The following is a 13922-nucleotide window of genomic DNA, read 5'->3' on the forward strand; positions in this document are numbered from 1 at the left end:
AATATCATAATTTATTTGAAAAGAACAAATAATTAAAATATAACATAATTAATCTATATAAAAATAAAATTACATATTTTGTGATGTGAAAAAATTATTATTATTTTATATTTTGTATAATCTTTCAAAAAATTTATTTTTCTGCTTTTAGAAGAAAAAAAAAAAAGAAAAGGCAAAAACACCAATAAAACAACATCTAAATACAAATCAGCTTCACAACAGCGTTTGACGGACAAAAAGTAGTAGAAAATTAGAAGAGGGTTGAAGCGTGTTGCACCCGTGGCATTTATGAAGACAAATAGTGGCGTTCTACTCGAGCTTCGTCGCTGTTTCCCTCTCCCTTCATTTAATCAAGCACTTTGAAGGGTGTTTATAGGGCAACTACTACGAATGTGAAACGTAAAAGCAAGGGGAAAAAATGGTTGGGGATCTTTCTAGCTTGTATTCGATCAAATTCCTGAATGAAAAAGGGAATCTGTTTTTGATAGAAACAGATAAAATTATATCAAGTACAACAACATTGGATTCAAACCAAATTTACTAACATGACAGAGGCATACGTCCTCCAGCTTTGATTCATGTCTACATAGCAAATACCATAAGAGTCGACACACAAACATCTTAGCAAACATAGATGTTCCTAGATAAATAACCAGGAAGCTAGATTATTACTTTAAATTATTTCTATTTTTTTTTAAAGAATAGAACAGAAAACATAGCTTTCAATGACTTAGTTACTAATCATAAGTAGAGTAGAAGTGGAGATGAAAAGTATGATATGCTTTGCGAAACTAAATATGCCTCCACCTGGTTTGAGATTACTTTACCCATTCAAGCTTCAAGCAGGCTTGTAGCATGCATTTAGTCCCATCTGCGGGAGACCCTAGCCATCAATCCATTCTTGGTGTGCAGTATAATGGACACAGCCGGAACAACAGGGGTTTCTTCCAGTACTTGAATACGATAGTTGTAAATTATAGCAGATGCCACACATTTCATCTGAACAAACGCCACTTCCTTCCCTAAACAGGTCCTTGGCCCGGCATTGAAGGACAAGAACTTGTATGATGGCTCGTGTTTATTCCCTCCTCGATCCGTGATCCATCTTTCAGGCTTGAACTCAAAGCAATCTTCCCCCCAGACTGACTTCATTCTTCCAAGTGCATACAAGCTAAACAAGATTTTCGTCTTCGGATAAACTGGATGCCCGCTGGGAAGACTGTCTGGTTTTAAGGGTTCCTTGTGCTGGAAGGGAACCGGGGGATACAGCCTTAATGCCTCGCACAATGCTCCATGTAGATAAACCAAATTCTTTACCTCTTCAGCATTGAATAGTCGCCACTTTTTGGTTTCCTCTGCCGGTATTATTGATTCAAGCTCTGCTATGATCTTGTTTTCCACTTTCGGATGCCTCGAAACAAGCCAAAAGAACCAAGTGAGACCAGAGCTGGTTGTGTCCCTCCCTGCAAGCATCATGTTTAAAATGGTGTCTCTCAAGAACTTGTCGTCGCATTTCAAATCTGTTGTCTTCTCTTCAGTTATGTATGATGTTAAGAGATCCACGCCCTCTTCATCAATTTCTGATACGAACCCTTCCTTCAGTTTGTTCAGTTCTTCTCTTTTCTGGCATATATATTTAGGTATTATATCATCAAGAACTTCCCAAGCCTTTCTGTATTTCCTCTCTTGCCCCATGTTCAGCCACCTTTGCAACTTAACAAAGCTTTGTGGCCTGATCTGCCGATAAAATATCGCTTCCTCTGCATCATCCAAGGCCTTGGAGAAAAGAACTTCAGGGAATTCGACGGAGAGGCATTCGGGGTCGTAGCCAGTAACCAAGATGCATGTAGAATCAAATGCAAACCTTTGGAAAACGTCTTCTAAGTTCAACACCAAGCCTCGTTTGGCGACATGCTCAAGGACAGGAATTAGCCCCTTTTCCACCTTAGCTCGGCTGGTCCGTAACAAAAATAGGTAGAACAGCTGATGTCTCATGAATCCTTGAGCAGCTTTCCGCTGTTTTTTCCACAAATCCATGTCAGCATTGAAAATCCCATCTCCCAAGATGTCAAAAATCTCCTTGAACTTGGACCCTTTGGGGAAGTTACAGAAGTTTGAACTCATTATGTAGTGAATGTTGGCAGGGTCGCAGGTGACCAACATGTTCATCTTAGCAAACCAAGGGCCTTGGAAAAGGTAAGTGCTGCATTGACATCTTTCAAGGATTTCGGTGCACCAGTCGTGAATCCGATGGGTGTTGAGGAGAAGCCCTGGCATCATCCCAACAAGAGGGAAATTCTTTGGAGTCCCATGAACATTATTTCTCAAGCAGAAGAGAAATAGAAAGCAAATGATAGCCAAGAGAACTTCAAAAATACAGATAAAAGCCATGAAAACCTGCAAAGGTTTGGGAGATTTTCAAGTATCAACCAAAGAAAGCTTTCTCAATTTAAGAAGGAAAAACGTAGAGCTTTCAAATTGGATAAGATAAAACCAGAGGTCAAAGCTATGTATGGTAGATTAACAACATTTCATTGTCAAATGGAAAACAACAACAATCCATGGAGTGCCAAAATACCAGTGTAAACGTTTTTTGGGATAGAAAGGAAAGGAGAGCAGTCAATGGATGTGACATAGAGGTGGGGCCCAGGATAAGATTTTCAGTCGATAAAGAATTGAAGGACAACCGAGGATTTTCCGTCTTTAATTTTTATCTTTCTTGTTTTAGGTTTGCAAATATAAAAACTTAAAAGAACAAGTTTTGCACGATTAATATTTAATGAGTTCATATTCGGAACGTTAACCATTCATAAATTTTCTAAAGTTCAAAAAATTTAGGTGAAGTTCTTCCATAAAATTAATAAAATTTCTGATCTTAAATGATTAAATGAAAATTAAAATCGATTAAATTCAATTAGTATATCAGAGTTTAATACAAGTTGATCAATTGTTAATGAACCCTGCACATTTGATTAAAGTATCAAAACTTGCTTGTAAATATTAATAGTTGCATACATAATGCCATTTGAATTATGTTAATGGATTTACAATTGAAGATTGGGATAACTATTCAGTTACAATTGCAGCATTATATATTGAATTACCAAATGATCACTTGGCCAAACTTTCAACTGACTTTTCTGATTATGATGGAATAACAAGAAAGCTCTACTTTAAAATATAGCAACATTTTCTTCACTGGGAACTCTTGTAGCTGTGAGATGTTTCCTTTTAAAGAGGTCAAACCACTTGGCCTAGTTTGATATTACAATTGTAAAACAAAGTTAAATCGAGATTGTTTAGGTGAATCACGTCTAAATTTTGGATTTATGGAAGAAGATGCTTTGATAAAATTTTCTATTTTATTTGGAAAGACATTTACTTTTAATCAACTGATTCGTATTTAGTTTATTAATTATAATGTGTAAAATATATATACTGTCAACAATGCATCAAATAAAAATATTAAAAATAAATAAAATATCAAAATCTATATATAATAAACTAGAGTCTGACATCTAATAATTTTTAGATCTCATTGTTATTGAAATAAAAACTCTTTTTTTTTTCTTTCGCATTTTGTGTAGGATAAAAAAGCAAAGAAAAAGGACGAAAAGAAAAGAAAACAAAGGGAGAAAATAAATATGAGCATATAATTGGATAAAGAAAAATAATAAAAATGAAAAAACCGCCTTCTTTCTTTAATTACCTTAATTACTATGTATTATATGAAAAAATTGAATAAAAATTTTCAATGTGTTATGAAATAAATATGAAAAAAACAACTATAAGAGAAATATAAGAAAAAGTATTTAAAGGGAAAGACAGTATTTAGAAAAAGTAAAGAGATTTTATTCAAGTATGTATTTACAATTTACAAATGAAGTGAAAGACTTATTTTTATAGACCAACAACCCCTTGAATCATAATTCTAATATAATTCTATCTAAGAGTTAAAATCATATTACATTTCTTATATCTTGTCCACTGGGCTGTTTGACTTGGTCTGTACTTCTTGGGTCATAATATAATGGATATTCACATATTTATTCATAACACAATGATTTTTTTTTAAAAAGGAATAAAAAAGATGAAAAAGACAAAACAATGGAAAAAAAATTTCAATGCTACAAATATATAAAATATTTTGCTTCTTTTATTTTTTTTCTCTTTTTTAATTTTTTTTGAAAATATAATGATTTCAAATAATTAAAAAAATTGAGAGAATATAAAATTTTATCAATCATGGAAGGGATTTGAATTCAAATATTTGAGTGATCAAACACATGTATATCCCATCAAATCAAATACTCAAATAATTTAAGTTTAAAAAAATTAAAAAAATGTATGACTTCAAGTAGGAGCAGACCCAAAGTTCTTCTAACTAGTGTTATAACTAAAATTTAAGTATTAATATATAAATTATTTTTAATAAATTTATTTTTTGATAATATTTAAATATTATTAATATAATTTTTTTAATAAAATCTACTTTTGATCCCATTCTCTGTAAAATTGTAAAAAAATTAATAAATAATATTATTAAGTATATAAAACTCTAAATAAATTATATAATAAATAAATACTTTCTAATTGAGTGGTGTCAAGTGACACCACTCCCATGCACCTGGGTCCGCCTTTGCCTTCAAGCAATTCTGGCGATCCGAATAAGTTCTCTAGTTAAACTCCACGTGATTGATCTGTATGACAATTTCTCGAGGTAGGTTGTAGATGGATCATAATACTTAAGTAGAGTCTAATGCATAGTACTCCCAAATTTATTTAGGAGACAAAAAGGCTGTCTACCCTAATAGGTATGGCTTTACTTGAATTTAAATTGCTATTGCTTGTTGTTAATTCTTTTGAATATCATTTCTTTATTTGTTCTAATTAGACCTAATAATTTTAAATACGACACTATAAGATATAGAATTAAATAAATTTGTATTTAATCTTAACTTTTTTTAGTATTTAATCGTGTCTGACACGTTTAAGATACGAAAATTTTCATATCTTAACGTGTCAGACACGAGTAGCACATTTAATTAATCGTGTTATCGTGTTTAAACATATAAAAGTGTTTAATAGTGTTATCGTTTGTAAATGTGTATATGTGACACGTTGATCAAGTTGTAAAAATTAATAATCAAAGACTATTTTAACCTTACTTAAATAATTTTAAACAATTATTTTAATAAGGTTTTTAAATTTTATAAAGATAATAATGTAATTACCCCATGCCCAAACCCTAATTTTGAACTTTTGTTTTATTATATTTGATGTTATTACTATTTTGTTTTGTTATAATTATTTTTATATTTATTGATTTTAAATTTAAATAATAAAATTATATTTAATTATAAATATTTTTATTTAATGGTGTTAAACATGTTAATTGTGTTATTAATCGTGTCGTGTTGTGTTACATGGTTATTAAAAGTATACGTGTATGTGTTTTAGATTTAAGACACGAATATTATTCGTGTCATGTTCGTGTTTAACCTTAACATGTTTCATCTTTAATCGTATATGATACATTTAAGATACAAAAATACGAATTATCAAGTCTAATTTTAATAATTTCATAATTATATATATATATGAGAAAATTATGAGAAATAACATTTCTCATAAGCTTAATTCAAAAATATCATTTTTTATAATTTTAACTATTTTTAATCAATTTTTGGCATGACTTGACAACAATATCTTTTAAACAATTTCAGACAAGTTAAAATGGTTTTAGTTTTCTCTATCCGACCATCCAGACAAAAATTTTAAAATTAAATCTCAATTTCTCTCTCAGGTCAAATACTGTCTATCTCGTCATTCGGAGATGACATCAAGTTCTTTCTTATTTTGTTTTATTTTTTTAGATAGTGGATCTTGGGGTTCTCAAGGACGATGAACAACGATTTTACTATTCTATGGTGATTGCAGGCAGCATGATGAATTTGGTAATTGGATGCTTTCTGGTGATGACTTGTTTCGAAACATGTGCTGCGATGGAGATGCCTGTGTTGATGAGTTGGATCAGATTGGTTAAGATGATGGGCTCAGGGAAAAGAAATAGCTGAAGTATGTTTGATGGGTTTTATGGTGGTTCACGATTTTGTTGTGTCTGGGATTGAGATGATTGTTAAGCATGTTTGCTGGGGATTTTGATTTTTTTATAAGATTTTGAATTGAAATTGTTCGAGGAATATTTTGTAAAAGGAGTATATTTTGTTTTTGCATAAGGGGAGTGAGCAAGGCCCTCCCTATAGAGATTTATTTGTCTTACTTTGAAGGGTTATGGAGTTTTGTAACCTATCTTTTATGAAATGTACAATTTCATGGTTTAACAAAAAAAAAAAGTATGTGTTTTAGATTTTTGAGTTTATTGGTTTATTTATAGAATCTCAAAGTTAAAGAATTGAAACTGATTAGACTGATTTTTAAGTATTACGAGACTGATTTTTAGATATTATGTGACTTAATCATTGCGTGACTGATTTTTAGGCATTACGTGATTGGTTTTAGGCATTGCGTGACTAATTTTTAAGTAATACCTACGTCACACAATACCTTATTAACAAGTCACACAATACCTTACTAACAAGTCACGCAATGCCTTACTAACAAGTCACACAATGCCTATCAACTAGTCACGCAATGTCTTATCAGAAATCAATCACGCAATGCCTTATCAAAAACTAGTAACACAATACCCAAAGTCAGTCACGTAATGCCTATCAACTAGTCACATAATGTCTTATCAGAAACTAGTCACGCAATGCCTTATCAAAAACTAGTCACGCAATGTCCAAAGTCAGTCACGTAATGTCTAAAAACTAATCATATAATTCTAAAAAATCACCAAAACTACTGAATTCCATTTAGCAACATAATTAACGAATATGAATGCTTAAAATGTTCAACATTTTTTTTTCATATATCAAAAATCACTCAAAAATGCTTAAAAATACTCAAAACACTCAGATTTTCTTCTTGTACAAAAAACTACTGCAAAATGCTTAAAATGCTTAAACGTTTTTCTTTCTAGTAAGAAATACTCTAGAGATGAATAGTCTGGTGAGGAAAGCTAAAAAAATATGAGTCAGTTTGAGGCACAAACTTAAACATATTTGACCCGTTAATAGGTTTCGGGTTGAGACGCGGAGCCAAATAAATGGATCGATTTCATTAAAGGTAATTTTGTCTAAATTTTAATTCTCTTGATTAAAAACATATAAAATTATGAGGAGATCTATTGTCAAAAACACGTTATGCATAGGGTCCATTTTAAAAAAGAACTCTGTATATATATAAGGTTATTATTGTGCTTTCTAAGAGGATTTGATATGAAGAAAAGTCACATGAAATTTAATTACACACTGAGCATAAGTTGTGACACAAAAGAGAAGTACATATATATTGAATTTGTTGTGATTTATTTATATTTTATTATAAATCCAGACTCCTTTGAGAACAATTGATGATGATTTCTTCCTTGAACTTATATCTATCAAAAAACGAAAGCAAGAGAAAAGGAAACAAACAAATGCACATGACAGAAATCGGGTGACGGTCCATTTCCAAATAACATCTTCTAGATTGATGTCCACCAGATCACATTCTTGTTGATAACATATACCGAGGGATTTAATGTACAGCAAAGCGGTCACCTCCAATCATAAAAATGATAGGGCAAGGCTTTTAATTTTGTGGCCAAAATGGAGTATTGGATTGATACTTTTGATGGGGATCAACTCCCCAATTTCCTTGTCTATTTTTTAAAATATTTTTTTAATTTAAGAAAATAGAGATTTAAATTTGATTTTTTAAAAAGACGAAGATGTATATGTTTATTATTGAGCTAAATACTTGAATATATATTAATAAGTACATTTTTCATCATGTTTGAAAGATATCTAAATTTGACTTTTGAGTTGATAGGTATGTTTAATTTGTAATTTTAAAAAAATTAATTTGTGTATAATATTAAATATATGTATAGTTTTAAACTTTTTATACCACATTAAACTTTATTCTTATTTTACTTTATACTTTTATATTATTTAAACGATAAGTGAAGTTTTTGAAATCTTAGAGATGGTACATCTTATAATTCTATTTTTTACATAAACTATTGGCATTTAAAAACGATGAGGATTTCATTAATTATATCAAAGATCAAATTTGGAGTAGTTGGCAATGTCATTAATTAGACTTATTTTATTGTATCATTATTTTTGGGTACAAGGATTACCAACAACGGAATCAAGACTTTAAATTTGTAAGGATAAAAATAATGTGTTCGATATATATAGAGACAAAACTATAAAATTTTAAAAAATAAAAAAAAATTACAAAATTTGAAAACTTTTGAAGAGGGGGATCCTACTTGGCCCCTCCCTCTGCCTATGACGGCAACTGTTAACTAATCTAATCTAGACTTTAAAAAAAAAAAAAAATCAAGAATATGGTTTTCAGAAAAACTTAAAGAGTAGAACCTAGCATGTGATTTTGAATGATGTAACTAATCTAGACTTAGAAAATATCAAGAAATTGTGGTTATCTACCATTTAATGTTCACAGTCGTCACGTAAGTGTCAATTTGCAGAAAAATTTTCAACCCGCACCTCTCTAAAAGATGAATTGATACTTGCATCCATTCAATTTCTGTTGTCATTATTAGATTAGTTGGCTTTCGGGGAAGACCAATTCAATTTGGTTTCAGTGGTGGTGTACAATTATTATTCATCTCTGGAAAGAAGAACAAGTTTTTAATATATGTCTGAAAAATTGGTACGAATCAAAGGAATTAATGCTTCCTGAACCAAACCCAACAGTGACTCTCAATTTTAAATCGAACGATTACATTTTTTTATTTATTCTAAAATTTTGTTCATTCTTCTTTTTTACTTTGTGACATTAGTAATTATAGTTTATATATCAATGTTATAAATATTTTTTTGAAAATATAAAAAAAACACTAAAATTAATGTTTTCAAATATAGGTGTAAAAGGGTTTTGTCGGCGTTTGTAAATTGCGTCCACTCACAATAGCTTACTTTATTGTTCCGGCACATCTGCAATTTACTTTCTTACTGCACTTTTGCTCTTGGATTAAGTTTAGAGTCCTAACAGTTCACATATGAGTTCAATAAATTAGTTGCATTTGGTACAGAAGGATACATACATATATATATATATATACATATATATATATATATATATATATATATATATATATATATATATATATATATATATATATATAAATGTGTTTATTTACTTTTCAAAAAAACCCAGCACTATCTATGTGTATCCTATGCCAGCCCCTAATTTTGAAAAAAAAAAAGAAAAAGGCTAAAGCCAAAAAATGAATCTCCCCTGCTCTAACTATTCTGCAGGTAAAAAAAAAAAGAGACTATTCTGCAGGTGAAAGACAAGAAAACATATATACAGGCATTATACATTCAAAAAGACCGCACCAGCTCAGTCATCCATCTCTATCAACAAAAAACAAGTAGACCGGCAGCACAACTCATCATTCAGCACAATACAGCCTTTGTCATACAAATCCTGCACGTCATCACCATGCATAAAACCACCCAATCATCGCAGTTCAACAAGAAAAACAAAGACAGACAGCTTCCTCTGATAGATTTTCTTTGAGTCTCTCTATTTGTATTTATTTAAGATCTAACATACAGTCAATGAGAATTTTCTATTTTTCCAATTCAGATAGGTTTATATATAATGTTACAATTTTCCACTTTCATTTCTTTCTTTGTTAAGATTATAAAAATAATAGCATGACATAAAATATTTTTTAATGAAACATATAATCTATTTAAATAAATATATAAGTATATTACATTTATCATATAATAAACATATAAACATATTACATTTAAGATATAAAAATAAAATAATTAATTTTCTGTACAAATGTAATGTAAAGGAGAATTAACTTAAGATATGAAATAAGGGAGAATTAACTTTGGGTATAAGCAACACACGCAAGAGAGCACGGTCTGCACAGGATAACTCACATGAAAGGAGTTTAATAACTGCTAAGAAGAATAGCAGTCAAGTAAAATATTTTAAGGTAATTAGAATATTTTTTATATTTAAGTTTTGCTTATTTGTTGATTGCTCTCCTTGCACAACATGTAAGCCTAATTTTTAGAATATTTATTTTTATATAATTTACTTTTCTTACACTCCAAATAAATATAAAATTAAAATATTTTTTTATTTAATTTACTTACGTTACAAGTAAGTTTAGGATGAACTATTTTTATAAATAATTCTTTTATGTTTCATTGTTTATAACAGAATTTTCTTGATTCCATTATTTTGAGTTAATTCTCCTTTAAAGTATATTAAATAATGCTTAAGAGATTAATTGACGCTTTTTTTTTAAAAAAAAAAAACAAATTTAGCTAGTGCTTAAGAGATTAACATGCCAATGTTGGCTAGTCTGTCCTTTCAATCAATTAAAGTAAGCCCCTTTAATTGAGTGACACGTGTCACTCAATTAAAGTCTTCCTAAAAATTTACTTTAATGATTTGTATTAATTTAACTAGGAATAAATTGAAGTTTGTAAAAATTACACTTTGAGCAGTTTCCTGTGCGAAACAATCTTTTAAATTTTGATATTGATAGAAATTACTTATGTAATAAGTTGCAATGGTTAAAACTACAACAATCGTTTCGGTTGGTTTGATATGTATACATCAAAAATTGAATAAATTGAATTTCAATATAAAATCAATTGAATAAATCAAAATTTAAGTAAAAATTGAACAGATAAAAAATCCAATAAATTCGAGGGATTCAATCACTTATTTTAAAAATTGAAAATTTAACATTATTTTGTAATTTATGAAATTGAAATATTTATTTATATATAAATTATAACTTCTAACACAATATATATAAATAACATTTAACATCTAAACAAAACATAAAATACAAACCAACTTGAAAAATTAAATTTAAATAAATATTAATTAAAATTCTCAAAGAAATTCTACTTCATTTTTCAAATAACATTCATCAACGACAATCAATTCAAGTTCAACATCTTCATTATTCTTAAACGTCGAAGATGGACCTTCTCAACGGCTCACATATAGGCCCTCTAACATATTAAAGAAGATAAAAAATGTAATTAACATAAATTGTTTATTAAAACAAAGTCAACAAACTAAATATTTTCTATATGGAATTATACAAAAATTGATAATAATTAACATTATTTCAAAGTAAATTTTGAGACTGAAAGAAATAACTTATGTAACAAGTTGTCATGGTTAGAACTAAGACAGTGCAAACGGTTGGTTTGGCCGATTAGAAGAGGAGTAGCGTGGCAAAGCCAGAGAAGAGACTTCAGTTTTCCAACATAATCCGCAGTTGATGAACCTGACCTTGAATTTGTTCTACATTTGCTTCTCCCTCAATCATTTAATTTTACCTCTGCATACAGTAATTCTCTAACTATGAATCAGTAAAATGTTTACATGCAGCTAAAGTCAATTTTCACAACTCATCACCTGATCGAAACTAATTAATTCTACAATGCTTAACATGGATATATATATATCTATATATATATATATATATATATATATATACTACATGTACTCTCTCATTCTTTACTCGAAACCATCACAGGGCTTCAAATAGAAGAAAAGGAATTCCAAATATCCATTAAATTGTTTATAAGAACAAATGTTCATGACATAAGTAGTAAATAAAGTAAAATGAAAAAGTCTTTACCCCGAAAACTAATTGAAGAACTGAAGGAAGTACCAAAGGCAGAAGATTTGGGATTTCGAAATTTGGGTTTCAAATTTGAGGGTTTAGCCTTTTAGGTTTCAGATAGGGAAATGGAAAAAAACACTACAAAGCATTGAAGGAAGAATCGAAGGTAGAACTGCAATGGCGGCTCACGGTTGTTGGAGGAAGAATCGAAGAAGGGAAGGAGGTCTAGACTCTAGACTCTAGTGTCGACCGCGAAGAATCGAAGAATAGAAGGGAATATATATTTTTTGGAGGGAAGGTTCAATAATTATGATTAAAAATAATATATATAACAATTTTAAAATATTTTATTTAAGTTTGGTTGTTGGGTTATCAAATTTTATGACGGGCGAATTGAATCAAACAAATTGAAATAACTGAACTTAATAATAAAATATATTTTTAATCGAACTGACTAAATTCAATTTAATTTGATCAATTTACTCAAATCGAATTTATTTCAAATTAATCAGAATGTTGTATCTTTCAATTTTTTTCATGCAAATTTAAATCATGCATTAAAATTTAAACCCAATTTAAATGGTCAGTAGTCAAAAATATTAATTTAATTTTTACTCATTATAATAAATTGGTGTAAGGGTATATATATTGGATTCGATTAAAAAAAGGGTGATACGTTAATTACAAATTTTTTAAAGTAATATCACCTGAAATATGTGTATTAGTTAGCGGAAAATTTTGTGATGCAGCAGTCCAATAATGTTTCAATGGGAAGAGCAAAATGAAGAAGACTTTGTACTCCATGAAAGCAAGCTAGGCAACGAATTATTTAAGAGAAGCTATAGTACTGGAACACTTCTGATCTTCTCCTTTCATTTCCATAAAACGATGTCATTGTCAATGATGGTACATCTACCAACATGGCCCTTTTCTTGAATGCATTTAGATGCACAGAACTGCTTTAAAAGTCTTCCCTTCATGGGTAATCGTAATTTATGAGTAATAACAAACAATAAAATTATTTAATATATAAAAAGAGTTGTGAAGACCAAATTAGGCACGTAGTGTGTGCATCTTATGAAAATTTCACTAGATAGAAGTGTTTGACAGAGAAGGATGTCATCTTGCTTTCTCATTGATGTGAATTTATAACACAAGAGCACAAGCTTGAGTCTCTTCGATGAGAGGATAAGTTTACAAGATAGGATACGCCATTAATTTACAAGATGAATACAAACTGAAATTACAGATGAGATTCATGGCTTGATAAATTCTAGCTTTCATGTTCCAAGTGTCAATCTTGATTACCTACAGGTTCCGCTCCTCTTCTTGTTGTGCTGATTGAGTCGGCTTTTGATCTTGATTAAGTTTATAATAGTTTTATAAGTATCGGATTTTGCTTGAAAAACATCTATTTCTTCAAAATTGAGTTTATGACATTTTAAATCATATTATTATTTTTTATTATTTGAACTATTGAGGTTTGATTATTCAAGTGTAAGAGAATTATTTAGAACTTATTCATATTTTAATTAAACTAGATTTTTTTTTCTTTGAAAAGTGTTTTTATTGAACCCCTAATTGACCAAAGACTCCAAAACTACTCGAAAACTTGTAATGGCTGTTCAAAGGGAACAAAAACGCCCAACAACAAAAAAAGGGGCAAGCTCATCAAACTACTAACATAAAAAAATCTAAGATCAGATCCTAGTCAATGTGTAACTAACGTCCAATATTCTTATTTTATTTTTATTTAAATTTAAAATTTAAAAATTTAATATAAAATTATAATATATAAAATATAAATAGTTAAATACGATATACAGAATTTTATATAATAGTTAAATAATATAAATAGAAAGAAGAAGATAAAAGAAAATTTTACCTCTTCTTAATTTCACACAATGATGGTGAGTGGTCTCCATCATTCTTTATCAGAGCTCATAAGCTCGTAAATGTCTTTTGAAAAATGAAATGTATTTTAACGGTGAGTCATAGGGAAAAGACTAAAGTAAAATAAAAGGACATAAGAGAAAAGAGAAAAAAAAAAAGGGGGAGAAAGAGGTGTAAAAAAACTTAAATTAGGGTAAAGTTAAATAAAGTTTATGAGATCATTTATTATTTTTATTTTATTAATATTAAAATAAAATATATTTTGAGA

At 29.3% G+C, this 13922-nt stretch overlaps 1 protein-coding gene across 1 annotated transcript; it reads right to left on the bottom strand.

The window, feature by feature from the left end:
• LOC18611687 (alkane hydroxylase MAH1) lies at positions 445–2533 on the bottom strand. The gene has a single exon (XM_018114128.1). The coding sequence runs from the start codon at positions 2389–2391 to the stop codon at positions 862–864; it is 1530 nt and encodes a 509-aa protein (XP_017969617.1). The 5' UTR covers positions 2392–2533; the 3' UTR covers positions 445–861.

Source organism: Theobroma cacao, chromosome 1 (genome assembly GCF_000208745.1).
Source record: "Theobroma cacao cultivar B97-61/B2 chromosome 1, Criollo_cocoa_genome_V2, whole genome shotgun sequence".
In the NCBI taxonomy this organism is placed as follows: domain Eukaryota; kingdom Viridiplantae; phylum Streptophyta; class Magnoliopsida; order Malvales; family Malvaceae; genus Theobroma; species Theobroma cacao.